We start from the raw sequence: 24,054 nt of genomic DNA, 5'->3' as shown, positions 1-24,054 counted from the left end.
TGAAATCCATTTGGAGTGGCATGGAACCTTTCACAGAATGAGATAATGTTTAACAGAAGAAAATTTGGCAAAACTTTAACCCACATTCTCCTGATCTTTCAGCTTAAGAATTCATACACAGCTGAATACTGAGCACAATGCAGTGCTGCGTATACATTACATAACAATCATTCTTTTTCTCTGGTAATATATGACAAAAACAACACAGGCTGCTGCAAAAAGGTGAGTGTACTACTAATGCATCACAGAACCTCCAGATTTGCAGCCATTTTTCTATTTTTTTTTCCATAAGTGAAAGGCCACCTCTGACAAGCAAACTGATTGCTGGCAGGAAAAATACAGAGGAAGATATGCCACATCATTTTAGCACGGTCAGTGCACTGCTGCTACCTGAGGAAGGATGCAGAGATTTAATTAAATTTTTGCTGCTGCCCCTTTGAAATATAGATTTCCTCCCTGACATGCTGCATTGCATCAGCTCCTGTGCACCAGCCCAGATGCTCTCAGTGAGAGCATCACATCCTGTGGTGCCATCTCCTAGCACTGTCTATATTCCCTTGAGATTCAGAGGGAACCCCTTGGTTCTCCTGGGTCCCTCCAATTTGTCCTGTTAAATTTAACTTCTAGCAAAGAATCACTTAAATATTCATCACTTAAAAAAAAATCAATTTCTTTCCAGAATAAACCTCACAATTCAATACATTGCCTGCCAGAAACAAACATGCAATTAGAATAAAACACCAACACTTCTGTTCACAATTTGTGTATTTCCATTTGGCAAAAGAAGGTTTCTCAACATACTCTGCCAACAAGAAACACATCACCTGCCCACCACTCAGATAACATCCATCCTCATCTCCCTGCTCTCTGGACCTAGATAATTGCATGGAGAATGCCCCTCTGCTATCTATAATAATAAAACAGTCTCCCTCAGCTTCAGTTAAAATTGAAGTAACTTTTTACTTCACCTCTTTGTTCTAGCTGAGCATCTTTAGGAGCAGGTCAGCAAGACAGTTCCTTTGGATTCAGAATCTCTTCACTGTCAACATTAATTCATCTCTCTGTCATGGTTTACACATTGGAATTTGTTTCAAATGAGTAGAAACTATTCTCTGAATCCTATTAGATTTATAAACCAATTTTTCACCACTGTTACTTCCCTGACATGTGAACTGTCTGTATGGCTTACCCATCAAATTAGTTCTTCAGAGGTGCCACCAAAGCAGGATGGACTAAAGGCTTTGTCTTCCCTAAAACTTCAAAATATTAAAATCTCTTGTAACACCTAGGAAGTATTGCCTACTTATATTGAGGAAAAATGGAAGGAGGTTTCACTACCCTAGAAGTAACAGACCTTTTTATTTATTTTATACCAGACTTATTCCTATACTTCAGAAAAATTCCAGACAGGAACCAACATTTTTCATGTTGGCCAGAAAGCACTCATATGGGGTGCACTATAAAAATGTGTTCTACTGTGTGAATGAAATTCAATTCAGCTTATCCATAAGCAAAACAAAGATTTAGAAAGATATCATGGTTTTATTTCTGGCTCTTATTAGGGGGCCACACATGATCTGAGATAAATATATCTTAATAATGACTTACAGTGAGAGGTCTGGTACAGAGGCATTCCCACCAGAAATTTTCATGCTATAAAACATACTGGCTTCTGGCAAGTAGTAGATCTCCATGAATATTGCAGGCATATGAGATACTGCCCCTATAGTCAACATCTGCCATATTTTTTACTATTAAAAAAATCCTGCCAGCTTTCTAATGTATTCTTTATTTAGTGTTGCTGAGTCCTTCCTTCTCCCTATCCAATCTCCTTCAAAAATCCCAAATCATCCCCCAAAGGATAAGACTGGCCATGACATGAGACAAAAACAAAGATCACAGAAATTCTCTTTGAATTGTCTTTTGATCTCTCTCTGCCTGCTGTACCTTTGCCAAACCCCACCCTGGAGGCATGTCCAGCAGGTCCAAACAGCAACTCCCATTCCTCCCAGCATTCTCATCCCAAAATAATCTCCTTTTTTCACATCCTGATGTCAGCACACAAATCCGATTCTGCTCTGTACTCTGAAATATCTCTTTTTTTTCCTATCCCACATCTACACGTGCCTATAAAAAACCTAAATTTGAATGGTTGAATGACCTAGTGACCCAATTCCCCACCCCAAGGGGAGCACACTCAGGAGAGACGACTGGCATTTCAGCGTGGCTGCACAGCCCTGGCCGTGCTGTGGGGCTGCTTCTCTCCTCTTTGGTTTCCAGTGCATGACAGAGCAGTGAAGCCTGAGTAGTGCCCATCATTCAGTGTGCACTGAGGGGCTGTGCTGAGGCACAGATAAAACTGTGAATCCTCTGGGAAGGAGCCTGCAACTGGGAGGAGCAGCTCTCCCCCTTGAGTCAGAAAAGGCTTTTTTTTCCAAAGGACAAATGGTCTGAATGCATTCCTGACTAGGTAGTATTTATCTGAGCCTCTTTTAATTGGTGGGAACAAACACCTACCTTTGATTTTAAAGAGGTTTCAATTAGGTCTATTTTAAGCCTAAAAAAACCACAAGAAGGTCTATTTTAAGCCTGAAACAAACCCCAAAAAGACACCTTTGATTTTAAGAGGTTTCAATTAGGTCTATTTTAAGCATAAAACAAACCCAAGAAGACAACAGAAAATAAGACTCAGATGGTACCAGACCCTTCCCCACTGTGGAGCACTGCAGGTTTCCAGTCCTTCCTGCACTCAACTTTGATATGTGGGCATTGACAAATCTAAGCTCTGGTTGTCAACATAAATCTTGGCCACTGGCAAAATAACCAGGAGCCAGAAGCCAAACGCCAATGTTCTCAGCCATCTCTCCTCCCCAAGCAGGAACAACCTTCATTCCACCCCACAGTGCACTCACTGCAGCTGACACATGCCATTCCCTGATCCTAAGGAGTCACAGCCACCCTTTTACACTGTGCACTTCTGAACTGAGCCTTGACATGACTCCAGAGGAGGCAACAGCAGGCTCAGCTCTCTGCTTGCTGCAAAGCTGGGGATCTCACCAATGTCACAAAGACTCACCTATGCTGCACAGAAAAAAAATAGCACTGACAAAAATCTCATTAATTGCACAAACCACCCTGATAAAAATGAGAGTTGTATGTTAATAGGAGCCAGTGCTATTGTTCTGGAGCACACAGTGGTTTCCATTCTATCAGCTGCATACTAAAACAGGCAGTCATGCTAAACTAACACGTGTGCACGTGCTCATTGACAGTTCAGAGACACCTCTTGTCTCAGTTCCTGACTTCTTGCAAATTCTGCAATTTCTTTCTCTCCAAACAAGATTCATTTCAAATGTAAAGGCAGGCGAAGGCTGATTCTGCCTGCTTTTCTCATGTCAACCACAGAATTTCTCTCCCCAGCTCAGGAAAGCAGGAGAGAGCTCTGTATTTCTGCATGTGGTGGTGCTCTGAAACAGACACTAAACAAAGGAGCCTGAATGCCTCAAACCAGAAGCCATTTCCACAGTGACACAAAGCAGGGCTTCCTTGGGATTTGGTTATGCAAAACCAGACCTCACAGACCACAGCTATGGAGGGCAACATTAATGGCTGGGTTACAAGCACTGAATCAACAAGTGAATTATTTATATGCACATTAGGATTTTTTTGTCCCTATTCACACATGTAATTCCAAAAGTACTCTGTAAATCCACTGAGGTTGCTCTATCTTTATACAGGGGAAATTGAGACCTGAACACTATCACAGGAAAGTAAATTTTAAAAGTAGGTTTATATACAATAAAAAGATGGTTGAATACTTTCAATCTATATATAATCAGTATATAACCTCTGTAATAGTCTCATAATGCAAGTGTAGTTCTTAGACAATTCAAACACCTGATGAGGGACTAAGAGAACATCCTTCATCTGGACAATTAGGGATCTATGATAGGGTTATAAGAGAGGCACAATCACACTGCCAAGCAGCTTCTCTGCAGTGTAGACACATCAGAGTGGATTCTCCACTCTTCAGAACAAGTTAATTATAAGCAATGTATCTGAAATTGGAAGTGTGATTGTGTTCTAAATCTGGTGCAGCAGAGTGATCAATGGAACTCAGTCTATTTCCAGAAAATTTGCACAATGATAACAAATACTTAAAATCTGTCCTTGAAAATTGTTTTGCTCTGTTACTGCATACAGATCCTTGATATTGGATTAATCTACATTAAATTTCCTCTTTACCAGTGCCTGCAAAGCAGCATATTTGTGATGGGCAGCAATGTCATAACCACTTGTGCCATTCTCCTAAAGCCATCACTGGCTGGCCCAGAGGCAGCAGCACAGCCTGGGGCAGCTCCTCCTACTGCACTAGAACAGAATCACAAAGTAAAAATGCTGATACAATTCACAGTGTCACTCCTGTCCCCTGGAGCCTTCCCATTATCAATAGCTACAAGAAATTGAAGAGTACCAGTCCACCACCATTACAAATGAGACTTGGACATTGCTACAATCAGTCTTCTGGAATCGATAAAGTACAGTTTGATAACCCACTGACCTGCCAATAAGAAGAGCACAAAGAAAAATGACCAGAAAGTTTTAAAAGCCTTTAGATGATGATGGTTTTCATCAACACAGACAGGTCAGTCAGAACAGCAGTGGTTTTTTAAAGTGGGTATATTTCACCAAAATTGTCAGAGGTAAATACCTTCTGTTTCAGCTCTAGGTTTATTCAGTTGATACATCAGTACCATATTGAATATATTTATAGTACTTGTTTTATATAAGTATAGCACATCAGTGCTATAATTTTCCAGTGTTCTCTTTAAGAACTTTTGAGCCTTAAAAAAACAAATTCCAGGATTTATCTTCTTTAGAAAACATTGGCCATCTTCTGATTCAAAAAGAAATTAGTTCAAAATCTCAGAATTCACCACACAATAGAAATTCTGTTTTCCAGAACCTCCAGAATTAAAAATATATATTTCTTAAATAGCTTCATTGTCTCCTTTTTGTCATGGGAACAGCATAATGCGTTTACATGGAATTAAGGGATGATATTTTAAAGACACAAAAATAAGCCTACCCAAATAAACTGGTGATAGGAAGCTAGCTCCTGGCAATTGTAAAAAATTGCACTTTCTTGCCAAGACTTAAGATTTTATAGGGAGCATTTAGATTGTGAATCATGCTGCAGGAGATTTAATGAAAATATCCAGCTGTCAAGTGATTTTGGAAGAGAAGAAATAGGAAAGAAAGTCATCTTGAGCTAGAGAAGAAATACACTGAAATGCAAACTCAAAGACATGGCATAATAGATACAGCCCATCACACAACTGCCAGGAAAACCTCTGTGCCATTATAAAGCCTGTCTAAAAAGAGATTCCCCACTACCAATAGATCATGGAGTACCACTGGCCACCAGTTCAATTCCATTGCTTCCACAAGATTTGCCAGGCTGCTGCTACCGGAGTCTCCACGGGACTGAGATCCACAATGTGCTCTGAAGAGTCCTCCCTTCACACCTCCTCAGGGAAAACATGTCTCATATGCCCTGCTTCTGACTTAGGTGTGGCAGTCAAGCCCCCACAGCCTCACATCTGAGCCAGGCAATCTGCCCTGGAAGGCTCCTGGCCCAGGCTGTGCAGACCCAGTCCAGTATCTCTGCTCTTGCACTGCAGATCAGTCCCGAGTCACCAGAGGCTTCATGCTCAGAGTGGTACCACGGCTCCCATGGTAAACTATCCAGCCCCTGGGTATGCTGTTAGACACATTTGGATCCAGCAGGCCCTAGGTAACCTCCACAGACAGCCCAGGTAGTGGCAGTTCCACTGATCTCTGCTGTCTGTGCCTGCCAGATAGAGTCTGATGCCAGCCAGGAGAAGAAACCAGGAGTTCTGGAGCTCTTGCACCATGATACAAAGGTCTGTGTAATCTGCTGCCAGTGGGCATTTTTTCCTCTTTGTCTAGAAGTGAATACATTTACATAAATTAAGTGAACAGGAAAATGCAGATTCTAGCTTCAGAACTTGCTGAAAGCCATGTAAAGGATGATGAAAATAAGAGTAGGCCTGATTTTTTGTTGCCTGTCTCATGCTTCTGTTATTTAAAAAAAGATTTGGTATTACTGAAAGTACAGTTATTATTGCCAATGTTGAGCATATTTCTCACCAGGTTTAATTGTCTGCTTCTCCCTGTTTTGGCTTAATATTTCATCCTTCATAGGATTTTAGTCACTCAACCCAAAGTGAAAAACCCAGTATGCCCAGCAGGCTACTCCTTTCAACAACCAGATAGGTCGTAAAATTGTAAGAAGTGAAACAAAATAAAAATTAAAAAACCCACTCTAGGACAATGCTTCCTAAGTGCTCATTATCAACATGGACTCTTAATTTATTCCTAGCTGTTTTACATCAGTACTGAACTTCATGCCAAACTGTAGAACAACGACATCCAACAGAGCTGGAATTTGTATGGGAAAGCACTAGATTTTTATCCTGAAGGCCAAACAAGTAGCTGTTTGCAATTCAGCTTTGGACTGACTATTCCATTACCACACATAGTTTTAAAGCAGTTAAGTAAAACTATGTGGGACTGAGAGGTCACAGAATACTATTTTTACCTGCAAAATTTCTTACCAAATCCTCTGGATATTTCACATGACAAGCAATGTAACTGTATTTTTTTCAACATATTTGCACCTATAATTCTGCTTATCTGCAAGGGCTTTTCAAAAACTCTGAACTGTCAGTATTTTAGGAACAGCACAGTGGAGGAAGAGAATACTCTAGAAAGGAATATTGGAGAACAAATTGCTTATTAGATGAAGAACATCATCAGAGCTTTGATTTCTTATAGCTGATTCAGGCCTTTGGCTTTCAAGGTCTCTGTCAAAAGCCTTCACTTGTAGAAAATACATTTACCTCCCTGAGATGAATAAAAGGAAGAACGGAATCTTAAAGGAACTGTGCATGTACACAAAGGTTAACTTTGATGGTACAAAGCCAGTATTCAGGTGTTTAATCATCATCTTCCGAAGCTGTCTTAGAGGAAGGCAAGCACAGACACCCAAGAACATTTGAGTGGCTTCCCAAATGCCAGAGTGCAAAGTCCGGCATTTTTCTCACATTTTGTCTGGCTCTTCTTCCTTGCAATAATTCAAGAAGAGTCCGCTGCACTGCATTTATGCCTTGGCAAAATGGATCCCATAAATTTTCAAAGTGAGGAATAGAGGATCCAGCCTTGTACCTACATCAAATCTGTTCTAGACACAAGGCCTGAACCAAGAGCTGCTGCTCTGGACAAACCCCATGAATTCTGATGGCCATGCTCAGTCTCCAGTCAACTTTCTTACTGTGTTTGATAAGAAGGGACAATCCCACACATTTTGAGCCAAGGCTGTTCAGAACATGTGCTTTGTTGTGTTATTTCACCTTGTAAACATCAGTGCCTTTGGATTACCATGAAGAACACAGCAACTATTGCATGCAAACACAGCACACACAGAGGTACTAAATGCAAACCCAGTTGTAGCTGTGAGCTTAATGTGGTCCAAGAGCCTTGAGAACAGCTCTGAGAGCAGCTTATCCCATAAACACAGATGACAAGCATCACCTTGACTTAAACCATGGACCGCCCAGCTTCGCATTAAAAAAATAAAATATTAGGGGGGTTGTTTTTCTGGGTGACCTTGAACAACGTGGGTTTTGGCAGGGGTGGGAGAACACCATGGGACGGGGAGTGAGCCAGCTTCCACTTCTGTTTCATTTCACTGCGAGACAGTGTTTGGTTAGTTTGGATGAGAAGCACCGGCTCTGTTTGCCATTAGGGCTCCAGGCTCTCCAGCGCATTGCGAGTGCCATCTGCAGGTGGAAATACGCACTGGCTCCCGGCCGAAACGGGGATAAACCTGAGCCACAGGAAATCCTAACTGCACGTCTGAGGGAAAAGCTCCCAAAGGCAGAGAGACTACAGAAATGCTCCTTTCAGACTATTCACGAAACCACTCAGACCTGTGGCAGCAGAATGCCAGGGATTATCAGAGCAGTTTCCCATGACATTTCCTAATTCTGGGCAGCACAAAGGTAGCAAGGCTCCCTGTGAGCAGAAGAGGGTGCTCAGAAGGCCGCCTTAACCTCGGACTGCTGGGACTGCCAGAAGACAGGGAAAGGATACTGGGAACAGGAGAAGTGCTTCCAACACGTGCAGTTCAGCTAGATAGTGCTGAAATGTTGGGAGACTTTTCCAGCTGGAAGGCAATGCTGTTCTCAGGACAAAAGCACTGAATAAGGAAAAGTTACAGAGCCTAAAAAGAAATTATCTTTTGATTTGCATCCGTAACTGGCTGGACTACAGTTATCTGATTTGCAAAAAATCATTCCAGCCAAGCAAGGAGGCCATCACTGGAACACTGTAGCTACATCCAGAGCAATATTCCTTTGGTGATGTCTTGATAATGCCTGGCTACAAATCGTCAGTGCAGGGCGGGCACTGTGCTGTGCCCAGGTTGGCACTTTCGCAGAGGCAGCCTGCAAACGGTACCAGCACTGACTGAGAAACAGTTGCAGGTATACACAAGATAACAACCTCCCTCCCAGGAGCTCAGGCTTTTTAATCCAAATTCAAACATTTGCCATCTGTGCGTTCCATGTAGTATAAATACAGTCAGAAAAATTGCCAGAGCTTTGTCTAAACAGCAGTTATGAGAGAAAGAGACCCCAAATTACATTTCCTATTGCCTGCAACACAGTGCTGTAAAATCACTGACATTTTCTGAGCACAGCTGTATGCAGGAATGTGATCTATTTGGGCCATGCCTGATTGAATCATTACATCCAGATTTATCAATCTGCGGTTTCTAATCAGACATAGAGGGAGCACATTCCCCCTCTCAATCTAGTGCCATGGCAGGTCAGTCAATCACAGCATTTTTCAGCACTGCAATGCCAGACACAAGACTCTGGTTTACACACAGTAAGGCAAAACTAGGAATGTTTTTCCCCCTGTTAAAAATGTCAAGAAGATTCCTGAAAATTGCTTCTAGTCTGACCTTTGCAAATGCCCTCTTGAAACAGCAAGAGATAAGAACAAATATGTCAGAGCCAAAGAAAGTGGATTTTTGAGAATAAATTTATACTGTATGGCAGGCTAAGCACTTCTATCAGAGAACTGCCAATAAGAAATACTATTGCTTATATTGTCAAGCTCACCAAGTGTGTCAGGAGAACACTTCATATATATATATATTTTTTTTTTAAGAAAAACAATCATAACAATAATTTTTATTACTATTAAAGCTAGCAATTAACATCCTGATGAGGGAAATAGGCAAACTCAACAGCTTTTTTAGGGTGGTGGCATATCTGCTTTATTACATGGTTATACTGGGAAAAAATCCTGCCAATTATTCACCCTAGCTATGGAAAAGATGTTTGCTAGCTGGAGAAAAATAACAAATATTTAAACTTAGAATTAATTTCCAACCAACTGTAAAGTGTTAAGCATCAAGAAGGGAGTTAGGAAGAATAAAAATTGATCATAATCCAAGTAGAGGGGAGATTTATTCCCAGCTGTAAAATCAACCCCACTGAAAGCTTCTGCAAGAGAATTCCAGGTGTGATAAATTTATGGACTCTCCTCTTACCCTCACTATTACTCTGTCCAAAGCAGAGTGTTGTATTCTCAAGTCCTTGAGCTCAGATAAAGCCTGAGATTCCTTTCACTTCCCCTCACTGTGTGTCCCCAAGTCCATTTGCCAGCACCACATTCCTGTGTCACACTGCAGACAGGCCTCATAAATTACAATGATATTCTCATGTGAATGCACCAGAGCAAAGTGTTCCTGTCAAAGCTGTTGGGAAGGGACCAGGTTCAACTTGTGTCAATTATTTGTAATTAGGATGCATCATAAATTTCATGTTCACAACAGTCCAGGCAGAGCAATGAGCTGCTCAGTGATTCTACCCATCAGCTGTAAATGAGTCTGATTCAGAGGAACCCAAGAGGTTCTATAACCTCAGAAATGACACTTTTTTCTTTCCTCTGCATCCCCCTTTGAAACACCCACCTTCACTTGAACGTATGTGGTCACCCAGTGAACAAGATTCATTTGCTCTGAATTTGGCCTTGGGAAGTGAAAGGAAATGTGTCTGAAATTATGCTCAGAGAGATGTGCTGAAGGGTAGAGAAGGAGGCCTAATAGGGAGGTTAGAAAACTCTTCAGCAAAGTAATTATATTCTGACTTACCCTAGCACCTACAGGTGCCAGCTGCACACTGTAAGGTTCCTCAGTCCTGATGAGGGGATTGATCTCCCAATTCCATCAGCCCATGGAGCAAGCCTGAATGAGCTGCTGCTGTTTCCATGTGCAGACAGTTACATGGCTTGCTCTCACCTCTATTGTCAGGACTCTGTTATTTTTCTGTCTCTTCTCACCTGTTCTTAATTTGTTTCCTACATCTCTAGTTAAGAAGTACTCAGAGAGGAGGTAGAAAAGCATACTATGATCCCAAAAATGTGAGATGAAATGGGAATCATGAAGATAATGTATCAGAGGAGGGGGATTTAGAAAGTGGTAATGACACAAAAGACATGAAATAACCTCGTTTCAGCTCCTGTATATTATATGATCCTAATTTTCATTTGCTAGCCCAGTATAGCATCCAAAAACAGCAGACTTGAGCACTCACTCTGGGAAGAACCCTAATACTGATTTTAGGATGAAAACTAACACTAATTTGTGTTTTTGGATGAGGTCTTGCAGAACCATGCTTTGCAACCTCCAGCCTAAAATCCATTTTAATAAATTTGCAGAAATTTAAGTTTTTAGAAATTCAAGCCTATTACCAGAAATCCTAATTCCACAGGTGGTTTCATGAAATTTTAGAAACCCACCAATGCAGAACTGCTGCTTTCAGGCTGTGAGATTTGTGAAAGGTATGTAAGGATTTCCCATCACAGCTGAATGGTAACACTGAAATTCATTAGCAAGCCAAGCAATGGGATACTCCATAAGAGCTGAACATCTAATGAAAAGAAGGATGTTGGTAATTTAAATTTACAACAACATAGATAGGAAAAGGTTTTCAAGGGATCGGTGAATAAGAATAATTATAGTAGAATTAAATATGTTGAACATGGTTAAGAGGCACATAGGAGAAAACATGACAACATTCTACAGATATTTCAGGATTGTTAAATCATCCCAGTTCCTGGGATTTATCCCCTTAAGGGAGATGAATAAGACTACAGGGATATAAACAAGGGAATAATAATAATAAAGAAAGAAATTGAGAGAAATATCAATGCAATATGAGGGAGAAGAGAAAAAAAAATCTTGTCAGTAGCTGCCATCAGGCAGCGAAATATTTTCCCTGACGAAACAGTGAAAGAGGTATGTCCCTGTTACTGGAAATATCTTAAACTAAACTAGGCCAGTACATGGAAAATGTTTTGCAGCAAACCAAAACTAAAGTCTAGTAAATTTTTATCTTATGCCACATTGAAGCATTTGAGCAATAACCTGCCCTGTGTGTATCAGGGGGACAAAGCATCTGATACATTCTGCTTTACATGGATCAGTCAGGAATTTATCCAAAATACCCAAAGGAGAAGTACCTTTACAGATTATCAGTTACAGATAGCAGATGTTTCAAATCTACCCCAAAATGGTGTGACATGATCTGACAGTCAGAGCTGAGACTGGGTAATTTCTGACCATGGATACTTACAGGGGAAAAAAAATCTACTGGATCCATGGAAGAACTTAAAAAAGGTCCTCTTTCTTTTAAATTATATAAATAAGGACAGGATGCATGTTTAATCATCTACTATGATTTCACTGTGAGGAATAGTTGTAAGACTTTAGCTTCATAACAAATTCCTCAAAAAATCTTGCTTACAGTGTTCTATGAGTTAAATTACAAAAATAATTTCTACCTGTAATGATTGCCTCAGTCCAAACCAAAAAATCCCTGCCACATAATGCACTGAAGGATGGGAAGGGTACTTGTCCTCAATACAAACTCTGGTGTTTCCCCTGCTTCCTGACAGCAGCTCCCCACCTTATGCTCAAGGCCCTCAGCCTCCACCTAGGAGTTAGGATTGATTTTTCCACCACTCTCATTCATAACCATTCTCCTCTATGTCCCAAGAGAAAGTGCTACTTTCCTGTAAGCTGTTTGTGATTTCTCATGGCCTTTGAGACCTTTCATTGACCCAGTGTGATGATTTTCTGACTGTAAGTCCTGCAGTGTGCATGCTGACTTCCAGACCTTGGAGACAGGACCCTGAGCAGCTCCAAACCATTGAAGAGAGCAGCAGAAGTGTGTATCACCAAAACAGTGATAACTTTTTCTGAATATGCAAAAGGAGCAACAAAAATCAAGGCAACAGAAGTGTCTGGTTCAGACTCTTACCTGTGCTACCTCTTCAAAATCATCATGTCTTTTCTGCAGTGCTCGTGCTCTGTGTAGAGACTTCCCCACTCCCGTGTGTTTGCTCAGAAAGGCTTCCCCGTGATTTTCAATCCAGTCCAGGACCTGCCAGAAAAGAAGAACATCCAGTTACCTCTCCTGCCTCAGCAGCACAGAGAAACCCTGTGAGGGTGGGGATGGAACAGCTGCAGAGGAATGCCTTGTGCTTGCTATGGGTGAACACAAGCAGCTCTGTCAAAATCCATTCTAACTGGAGAGAAGATAAATGCTCGTGGATGCTACTGCTAAATTAGGATTATTGAATTTTTGTTCTTCAATTTATTTTGAAGTCTAGCTTAGTTATTGGAGCCTGGCAGATATTAAATATTTACTTTCACATAGATGACTTTTTGGGAAAGGGAATCAGAAATCTGGAATCTTTTACAAGAAGTACCCTCCTCTGATGAGCTTGTGTAAACTGCAACACAGTAACAGCTGATTTCACATCTCAGTGTGAAACTCATTCCTGAGTTGTCCCAGGAAACTGGCAAAAGACCAGGTGTTGTTATGAGGCTCTGATAACCTGATAGGCCTAATTAACAAAAGAATCCTCAGCATTTACTAAGATGCTAATAAAGATAATACATTTTTTGTATATAATGCACTTGAATCTAATAAGCTCACAATAATCTGCAAGCATAGAGAAATACCACATTTTTGTTTCCATCATAAAAGACAAGAAAGCTGGCACTTTAAAAAGCTGAGATATGGAATAACAGAGTGAATAAAGTAACAGCATAAATATAAATCTGTGTGGACACAAAGCACTCAATCTGCCCTGCAAACAATGAGAAATATTAAGCAGTCAGTCTGTGGCAAATGCAGGAAGAATTCTGAAAGGTCCCAGTCAAAGCTGAAATCACCAGAACTGTAAACATGTATGTGTCAGCATATTTGGAGAAACTCTCCCTTACCCTGAAGAAAGGAAAAGTCTTTAGAACTAGAATAACTGTGTAATAATTCAAGATAAACATTTAACATTTTAATTGAGAGCACGGACTGTGTAATTTACTCTACTGCCAAAAATTAACATCCTGAGATACAAGTAGACATTAAAGTTACAGTGACTTAGTTGAAATTATTTAATTATCGCTTAAAAACTTAAGAAGCTTGAAGATGCCATTAAAACTGCAGTTAGGAGTGTTTTCTAAATTAAATCTTCAGATTTCCTAATTGTGCTTTATTGACAAGCTGTATTTTATTCTAGCTAGGAGAGGACTGTAACTGCTGAGTCCTTTGGAATGAAAAGAACTGTTCTGTTCTGTTAAAAGCTGTTTCTGTTCACTGGGGTAGCTATAATATGTTAATATCTCCTTTTTAAAAATTATTTTTATTTCACTAGTTTAAGATCAACATTGATGGAAACATTATTTTCTATACCGATGTGCATATCCTGTCTCCTTATCTCCTCAAGGGCACAATTACACACCCAACAAAATAAGCAGCAAACCCAGGTCATGGAGAAAATGAAATAAAACTCAGTACAGCTACAGCAGGCTGACTGTGCCAGCTATTACAGTCATTATATGGCTGGATAACCACAAGATTCAAAATGCTACCTGGAGGAAGAATAGCCCTAACTGTCCCTGTAGAATGATCTGTGTAACTTAAAATAATGATAGAGGCAATTCAGACGGGTTTCATCTGAGCAGAGCATTGGGAAGGAGGTATCTGAAGAGAGCCACTTCCAGAGCCCTTTCCACACTCCTTTTTGCTGAGGATCAAACTCTACCTACAGCACAATTAAACTGGCAAAGCAAATCCTGCCCAGGTGGGGCCAGGAAAAACACACTTGAGAGTCCACTGGCAGGGAATGCTGATAGTTTGTATGGGATACCCTAGGAAAACATGGGAAGAATGAGATGGAAGAATGGTTTGAGAGGGAAGAGGTTGGAGAAGCAATCAGGCAATAATTTAGCAAAGTTCTGGGATGATAATTGCTCTTCCTCTAGGCTAATTTGTATGATGGGAATATGGCAAGATGATTACATAAGTGAAGTTAAGGTCAAGCCTTTTAAAAACTTTTAAAAAGTTAATTTAATTTTTAAGTAATAAAATCAACAGGGCTCTATTTTAAAAGGGAAATCAGACATTTTGAGGCAGCACTTTGAAAATGAAATCTCTTTCTGTAGGTATCTTTCCTAATCAGAAAATGTGAAAATTAAGAAACATCTCATAACTTTATCCAATTTAAATCAAAATCTCCTTGGGAACCAATTCTTTCCCAGCAAATCCTCTTGATCTGCACCCATTTTACATGAACACAAAATGTCAAAGGAATAGTAAATCCATTACTTTAAGGAACTATATCTGCCCTTGAAGTTATTTGAAAAACTTCTGGATTTTCACTGTATTTCTTTTAGCAGAAATGAATGAAGATGAAATAAGGATGACTTTGGTAATAATCAAAGTATCATTAAAGTGGAAAAGAATTTGAAGATCCTTGACTCCAACCCAGCACTGCCAAGCCCACCACTAAACCAGGTCCCTTAGATTCTGCATGTCTTTTGAATACCTCCAGGGATGGTGACTCCACACTTTCCCAGGCAGCCTGAACACTGAGGGATGCCCAAACTCCGCAGTCACTGACCCCTGTCCTGTGCAACAGGAAGAGATGAGAAGGGTGAGCTTGGACAGAGCGTGTGGTACCAGCGGTGACAGAGCACCCTGGCTTCTGCAACTGGCCCAGGCCATGTCCAACAGCTCCACTACTGAAGTGCCTTGGCCGAGGGAATCATTAATCTTTGTTACCCTGAGACCCACTGTTGTTGCCATAGGGGTTATTCTGAAAACTGAAAATAAATTATACCATTTTACACTTCAAGCAGTTGAGAGTCAGATCTTGATCTCAAAACAGCACAAACCTGGTATAACTCAAAGGGGTTAGTTTAACTCTTTGTTAATAAATTCCAGAGCAATTCCACCTAATTTATTCAGCTTTAAATGAGGCCCCATTTCACATAGGTGCATAAGCATTGCCTAACTTTAAACACATGGACAAAGCCTCTAAGATTGTCTGGTGAAAGAAAGCCAGGCAGTATCAAGCTGCCACTATGAGTGCTTTCTTGCTTGCTCTTGAGGCACTATGGGCTAACTTAATTCTGGTGAGATACTAGGAATTCATAAGGTACTTCAAAATTCACAAGAATGAAACCTTATCTTTACTTTCCTGTAGCTGCTGTTATGAATACTCAGTAGATCGAAGGCCCTGCCTGTCTGAAACTCCTATTCCAGAAGCTCTGCCTTTGCCAAGCCTGCCTTTTGTAACCAAGAAATGCATTTCAAAGGTTCATGTTTCAGATCATACTTTACATCCAAAGCTTATTACAAATGTTTTGTTCCACTGCGCAGCAACAAAATCCAATCTTTTCTGTCAAAGCCCTTCAAAATTGTACAAGCCTAGTTAGTAGTACTGAATGTACCAGATTTTGCAAATACAAGACAGAATCTCTTGATACTTCATTTTCTTCTAGCAGAACTAGAAGCTACACAGCATATATGCATTTATGAGCAACACAGCTCAAAAAAGATGTGCTCTCAGGTCACCCACAAACCACTCCTTTATTGGAAGGAAAAAGTGCCTGTAAGAGATACTTGGCACATTTGCCAGGGAGACCCCTGACTGTGAGGAGAGGCAGCAGCCAGTGTGGGATTGCCAACTTCTATCCACTGGAATTCCGTCTGGTGGATAATGCTGTTCTGTGCATGATGGCATGGCCAGCCCAACCCCTGGCCTGCTACCAGGCTCTCCAAGAGAACTTGGTGTCAGCAACAGCACCAGGGAAGGCAGAACAAGCACTGAGAATCAGAAGAAAAACAAAATGAAAAATCCCCCCTAACTCACAACAACTCAAGGAGACTTAAGAAATACTAATCCTCTGTAATGAATGAAACGCAGACAGAGTCTGATTTAAATCAGTTTCTTTTTGTGTTCCAAATCATTGCTGAAAATAGATTCCTTTTCCCTATTATCCCTAGCCCTGTCACAGCAGGGTAATGTCAAGTAAAGGTCTAGCTGAGAAAATACACTGAAATACAAAGGAACTTATCCTCTGGCTTTTCCTGCTATTATTACTAGTTTATAATAGAACCCAAAACAAAACTCAGAACTCAGCCATTCTCATCTGTGGTTTCTGTTTCCTAATAAAAACTTCCTTTTTCACTTCTTCATTATAAATTTATGTTGGTGGCACAATAAAATATTGTTGCAAAACCTTTTAAAGATGGGGATCACACCTCATGTTTAAACCAGAAACATCAACTTTGGCTTCCACAAAATGATTTTTATTTCCAGAGGCATCTATATCTGACTCTACAACTCAGATCTTGTTCCCACCAAAAGCCACAGTGAAATTTCAACTGCCTTCAGCAAACATGGATCAAAGACCTCACATGTGTCAAGTTAAGAGGCAGGAACTAATGGTGCATCCAGTAGGATCTGAGCCTCTGGACACACATGTCAACCATGTTCTATTTTCCATATAGCAATGTGTGAACATGTGTAGTTCATAGGTTGCAGTGCACAGGTTGAAGCAGTCCCCATGGCCAGGTACAGCCCTGCTGGTGCAGCTCTGGGAGGGAACAGGGCCTTTCTCTGCTCACTGCCTTTGGTCAAATATGTCAAATCATGGAAGAGTTTCAAGAAAAAAGTAGAAAACAACAAGGATTTCATATCGAAAGTAGACTGGAATTGGAGTGATTTGGTTCAATGCCCAGCATGGCAGTTGAGCAAGTGAATCAATGTCCCTGCCTCCATTCACTTTTCTAAAATGACATTAATTACATTTGCAATTGAAAGAAGCAAGACTGACAGAGAAAGTGGAAAGCTGCCTTCCACTTTAAGTTTTTGCAGCCTCTGTGTGGTTCCAAATTTGGTTGGGGATTCTAGGAACCTTTTCCACTAAATGAGCATACTGAAATATTATAAATAATAAGCAATGTGGTGGCAGCTGTACAAAAGGGAACAGGCAATCCATTGAAAGGCAAGGCTTTAAAATCAGGTGCAAGCTGCTCCAAAACCACTCAGGTACAAATGCCTAAGTGCTGAATGTATACCTATAAATCCTTAAATACCATAGCTTGATCTGCCCATGCAGCAATGACTAATTCATCTTCAGAAAATAATATAGCCAGCCTACCAAGTGCTTCTGTATTTAATTCAGCACAGACTCTAAGTAAAAAGGGTCACTAATTTCAAACTGTCTTAAGACATGGTGTTGTCCACTATCACCAGACAAGCAATCTGAGGTTTCAGAGGGGTTTTTTGGGTTTTTTGTTTGTTTTAAGGTGGAATTAAGTGAACAGAGCTACACTCATTACCGTAGTCTGAAGACTGCACAAGAAGGATGAACTTTGATACTTCTATAATCCTTTCTCAAGAAAGAGCTCTCTTAAAACACTACAACAGACAATGTTCCCTAAAGTCAGTTAAAAATTTTTGACCACCATTTTGCCTTTCCTTTTCAGTACAACTTCTCCGTGTTGTATGTGTGGACTCAACTGTGCCTGGGTCTCTTTGAAAAGCCAGAGAACTAATACAGCTGCTATTAAGTAGGAGTTTTTAATCATTCCCTGCTTTTGCTCTCTAATTGTAGCTATTCCAAATACCACGACATAATTAAAGAGGTCTTTTGAAAAGAAAAAACATACAGTCCCATTTACCCTTGGAGGGAAAAACAACCTTACAGACCTATCAGTATTTTGCTGTATATTGCAACTAAATTAATGAGGGGAATTAAATGCAGAGCCAATTAAAACATTAAAAAAAAAATTTCCTTTATTCCCTTGTCTAAATTCAACTAAAAAAAGAAGTCCCTATGAAGTCAGATTGAAGGTGTTTTTATGAGCTTCCTGGACATTATGTGAAAGCTTCACCTCTGCACAATTTTTCATTTGAACAGCAAAAATCTAACCTTTGTAGTTTAAAGCCCCACTAGTTTGTCAAAACAGAACATCCATGTTCTGTTCTTTGCAGTGGGAGCAGCCTCACAAAGCACAGCTGACACTGCTGGACACATCTGAGAAAACCATACAGCTACTGAGACATGTGAGTCCAGAGGAGTCCTAGATATGCAAAAATACATGCATATAGTCTTATTCACACTTCTCACTGCTTCTAGCACCCACAGATATCCTACAAGCCCATCTGGAAACAGAACTGTAGGAGTTTATCCAGAGAAGACAGTCTCTGCAGCAGGATCCTTGCTCATCAACAGCTTCTGCAGTGGAAAACACTACAGAATAACAACTCCCCCAGCAACCCCCTTCTTAGAAGTTTCTGTTGCAAAAATATGCAAACTGGTTATGAAAGGGCTGCAGACTTAACAGGATGACTAAGTGAAGACATCCTAAATATCTCCCATAGCAATGGACTGCACATCAGTGAGACCGTTCACAGCTTCTTTAGCAGAGGCTCAGAAGTTCATGGGGACTTGCTGCAGCATTTCTCTCATTCCCCACCCATCTCCAAGAACTTTCACATTACTGTAGACCTACAGACCTGGGCAATAGTCACAACTACTCATCTGAGAATTACAATCTGATTGTCTCAGATAGGCCACCCTCCATGGGCAGCATGGCTGCTCCCCTCATGCAATGATGAGGGATACACTGCTCCCACAGAGCTGCTCCAGCTGAACTCCTTACCTTTCCATAGGCTTATATGGCAAAAATAACCTTGTGTCTGCTTTCTGCAGATGGCTCCTATGTACTTGTACAGTTCTTCACATCTATAAAAGTATCATGATGGTTTGAAGCTGGTAGGAGCTTGGAGAAGAGTGAGAATACAATGTGTTCTGGTCCCGTCCACCTTCTTGTAAAGAAAACAATTGGTCCCAGCTCCAGTAATTAGCAAAATGTAGCATTTAGCTGTGTCTCTCTTGGAAACAGCACGTTCAGTTCTAGGCTCTGGCAGAGCTGGCTGGGTGTAGGCTGGGCATTTTGAGAGCAAGACTTGTCCCATTCCTCTGGGCATGGCCTGAGGGCACGCAGCCCCAGCCTGCTCCTTCACTAAATGCCATCATCTGGGATGTGAGCTCCCCAAAAGGGAGTGGGAATATACACCACATGCCTCTCTTACCCTGAGAAGGAACTTCTTTCAACTTAACACTGCTTTCCTTTGGTAAAGTTCACATTCATCAAATGTACCCACTTATCTTTCATTTTCTCGATTAAATATTTTACTTCATAAAATTTGGCAACCGCCTCTCTAAAAACATTCCAAGTAAGAGAACAATAGACAGACAAATGAAGAACTAATGTTTCTTCCTTAATGCCTGGATTGTTACTAATGTTCCCAGATTATTGTTTTTTAAGGAAGTCAAGAAAAGGAAAAACATATCTCCAAGTTAAAAACCTTGTTGTATTCTTTAAATGCTGAACTTCTTTTAGACAAAATTTCAAAGCTGAGTGTAGGTGGAGAAGCTATAAATAACCACATTTGTGCATGTTCCTTCTGTACAAGACACAGAAAATGTGCTCTGCATCAGCATAGAAAGATGCTGCTGTGCTCTGCATGAAGCTTCTTCAGGCTGACAGGTAAATTATTTCTTTTGCAGTTATGCTGCTGGGTTCCTATTTGTGAGTCTTTTCTGCAGCTCTCAGGAATCATACCTGGCACTTGGCTGCAGGGTAATGAATTGGCAATACAATTAATCAAGTCTGTCAGATGACGACCAACAGTAATGTTCAGAAATTCAGAAATATTTTCTTACTTAGGGCATATAGACACTTTCATTTGTTGCTGTCCATAGCACTAGTTAGAATGGTGATTTTGCTCCTTCTGAGACCAAGACATTTTTTCCCAGGTCTCCCTTTCTTCTCCCATATTTTTCCTTTCACATCATTTTTCCAGAAGCAGCTGCTGGGTCAGACATGGCTGTGGCCAGCTCTAGTCTAGGTCTGGCTCCCCCCATCTGGGCAGTTTGCGTGGACATAATTAGAGCTTTCTGAAAGAATGTCACAGGTCTCTCACAGCTCAAGAGGATAGGAAGAACATTGTCCAGGCAGAGTTAGCATTGAAGCAAAGGCAACCTGAAAATCTCTTGTTTTTTTGCTCAAGCAAATCTCCATTTAATTTTTCTCTGTTTCCACCACTTTAGCTTAAGCTTTGAAGTTCCCAGGAAGAGAAACACCTGAGCTCAATATCTGGCCCAGTTTCTTCCTCATGTGCACTTACGTAGGGGATTTCTACAGCCCTTCAGAACCAACAGATAAAACAATATCCTAATTATTAGAAACATCTTTAACAATGCTCAGACTCTGCTATGACCACGTGCACTTGAAGTTTTATTAATTCCTCAAATAATTATTATTATTCAGACTTATGAAAACCCTTTTCAGCAAGAAACAACCTTGAGCTATTCAGAGAAAAGAGGAGACATTTAATTATTCCAGGAGTGATACTCATGAGAAGAATGAAGAGCAGAAGTGTTTGGGGACTTTCTTTGAGCACCTTTTCAAAGACAAGCTCAATTTTCCCCAAACCGAAATTTTCTGTGGAAAACCTCCTTTCTTATTTTTCTTCTAGTTTGATTGCTACATCATCCCCTCATCCTGAACTTCCTTCTCTTCTTCTTTCCTAACACCTTGTGGACATTGAAAACCTGAGGAGGTAAGCAAGCAGGAACCATATCCAAAATATCCAAAATTTTGACTGTTTAAAGTTACTTTTTGTTGGAGGAACAGGGAAAATAATAATAATAAAAAGAGTTTAATTTTGTGGTTTCCCTCCTCCCCACAACTTTTCCTCCTTATTTGGGAAGGGAACCATCTGAAGGTCAGAATGTTTTATATGTTGCTGAAGCCAAAAATAAAAGTAATTTTCTCCATCCTTCAATACACGTTCCATCTAAAAAAATACAAAAGGCAGGGGAAAAAACCAAGTCAAGAGCCTTCAAAACAAAGGGAGTGGAAAGGTGAAAGACCAATGGATAGACCTGAAATGTGTTTGGTTTGCATATTTTCACATTTGAAAGACATTTTTGTTAAAGGGAACCACAGTGTAACATAAAAGAAGTTTATAGCTGTAAAAGTATACAGGAGTTGGAGCCAAGCAGCTCTGTCTAAATGTGCCTGAAGGGTTACCCCAGCCTAGGCAATAGCTTCCAGAACTACAATCCAGGTTATAGCTTCTAAAAACAAGCAAGAAGCTTTGTCTAAGAGTTCCCTGTGAGGAATATGAAACAAAAGAAGTTGCCTAAAAGTCTCCTGGGAGATAAAACTCTGCATTTACTTCAACATAGTGCACAACCTCTCTTCCACGGAAAGAAACACCAGAACTCTTCAGTCAAGCTGGTTTGGTAAGGCAGCTAGCAGAACCAGGCACAGGAGATGCTGCCCAGCACAGCTGCCAGAGAAGGAAGTTTGTGGCATGGAGCAGGGCAGAGCTGTGAGGAGGAGCAGCAATAACAGGAATGACTGGAATGGAGAGGAGCACTGGGCAGAGACAGGTCATGGTGCCAGAGCAGCTCAGCCTAAGTTGGCTCTTGCTACCCAGCAAGACAAATAATCTCAAACCATGAGTGTAATTCATTACAGTGGGGAAGTAACCAGCTGGATGAGCAGCTGCTCCATGGAGGAAAACACAGGGAAAAGTGTTAGAGTTATACATTAGCAACTAGCTTTCATTATGCTCTTTGTTGTCTGGCAAGGTTTTTTCTCACATCAATGAAAATACCTTTTGTTGGCCATCAGTCAGAAGCAATATGAAAGAGGATTCATCACTCAGAGTGACAGGACCATGAAAAAGCTGGGAGGCCATATGAGGAGATAATTGAAAGAAAAGATCATGGGAAACAAATGGAGTAGAAAAGAATGACTATTTTGGACTCCTAAATCAGTGCCTAAAATAGCATATTTATTTCTTAGCATAACACACCTTTATTTAATTTTTAGCTAGTCCCAATAAATCCTATAAGATCTTTCCATAAGGGGTAAAACTGCAGTAGCAATGACTTTGTTGGTTTAGAGCAGGGATCAGACATCCTGACATGAAAAGTTCTAGTCATGAAGCTTGAAGTGACCTTTGGCAGGTTGCTCAACATCAGCCTTTTAGAAAATTCATAATCCTGAAATTAAATAAACCTTAATAAGCAAGAAATACTGCTATTATTATTACTTCTTAAAGTTACAGGGCAGAAAGTTTTCTGGCATTCCAGTCTACATCTATTCAAAGACCTTATTTTTCTCCATGTTCTTATGACAATTACTCATTCTAGCAATTGCTTTCAGAAAATATACATATAGCTGGAGAAGACTCTATTTTATTTCTCTTTCTTCACCACTGCAACCCTTCTATTTTTGTAGGGCTAATCAGTAACAGACAAGCCTAATTCTCTCTCCTCCTTTGCCATGACACTAAGAGCCAACAATGCCTTTCAGAAACAATAAACTACACATGATATTTTCAGGAACCCTGACATGTAAACAATCCTGGGACAGAAATAGATAATGAGGACAGGATACATAATGACTAAAAATTCTGTTTAAATGTAACATCAAATTTTAGCAGTTTGCTGAGGACTGACTTCTCTGCAGAATGCTGCAAGGCAAATCTGGGATCGGGAGGACACTGAATGCCCAGCAGAATGGCATCGCACAGGATTTGGGCTCCTGCATCCTAATAAATCCCACCCAACATTAAGTAGTGAAATGAAGGTCTTGTCTGAAGAGCCTACATTATCATTATTGCCCTGACAGCCTGGAATAAGAGAGGGAGGTATCCAGGGTACAATGAGAGTCATTCTCAGGTGATGCCAGTGTCTCTCCATTGCTATAAAAGGAAACTCTGCATTAGGCTCCTGACTTGGATGATTCAGTTATGCTCCTAAAGACAGGCAGGATAAATACAGACCATGGATCATTACACCTGCCTACAGAGAAGGAACTGCATCTTTATATTGCCTTCTCCATTTCTCCATGCTATGACTTGTTTCCTCTTAGTCCACTGAAAGACAGACCCACATCATCAATGAGTAAGTACGATTTCAGAGGGTTTCCACAAGAGCTTCTTAGCCTAATAACCCAAACATTTGCCATTCAAGAAGGAGCAAAACAGACCACCTGAGAGGAGCTAGGTCTTGAAGGACAGACAGTGCTCTAAACAAGAAAAACATTTTTCAACAGACAAAGGAATTTTTTTTCTGTTCCTCTTCTCGCTTCAATAGGTTCAGAGATCAAGCTGGCTCGTTCAGATTTCTTCAGATCTTATCTCCCAAGACAGCTGTGAAGCTCATCAAAGTGTTCTTGCACTGCTCATACATCAGTGTTAAGAAAACTTCAGTTGGTAACTGAATCTGGCCCCTGGAGTTGGATATCCCTTGCACTACTGCTCTGTGTATAAATTAAAAAGTGATCATTATTATTTTTTCATCAGTGACTCTTTAGGAGCACAAAGAACAATGGTCTGCTTGTCTTAATAACTGTGTAAAGGAAGAATGAGACAATGGTTGTTTCCAGATAATTTCAAGTTACACTTTAAGTCAAATTATGAAGAGGATAGTGTACTGTTAATCAGCAACCTCTAAAGGATTTCCAGAATAAATATCTTTAAATAAAAATTTAAACCTATAGTTCTTTG

General features: G+C 40.4%; 1 protein-coding gene across 3 annotated transcripts in view; it reads right to left on the bottom strand.

Annotated features, from left to right (window-relative positions):
• KALRN (kalirin RhoGEF kinase) overlaps window positions 1-24,054 on the bottom strand; it is a 464,957-nt gene that overhangs the window by 202,807 nt on the left and 238,096 nt on the right. For all 3 annotated transcript variants that reach the window (XM_066553090.1, XM_066553091.1, XM_066553092.1), the window contains exon 10: window positions 12,420-12,542. In XM_066553090.1, coding sequence (XP_066409187.1) covers window positions 12,420-12,542 — 123 coding nt within the window. The remainder of the gene's footprint in view (window positions 1-12,419; window positions 12,543-24,054) is intronic.

Source organism: Molothrus aeneus, chromosome 7 (genome assembly GCF_037042795.1).
Source record: "Molothrus aeneus isolate 106 chromosome 7, BPBGC_Maene_1.0, whole genome shotgun sequence".
Lineage (NCBI taxonomy): Eukaryota > Metazoa > Chordata > Aves > Passeriformes > Icteridae > Molothrus > Molothrus aeneus.
Note: the sequence above shows the minus strand (reverse complement) of the source record. Positions and strands in the feature narration are given on the sequence as shown.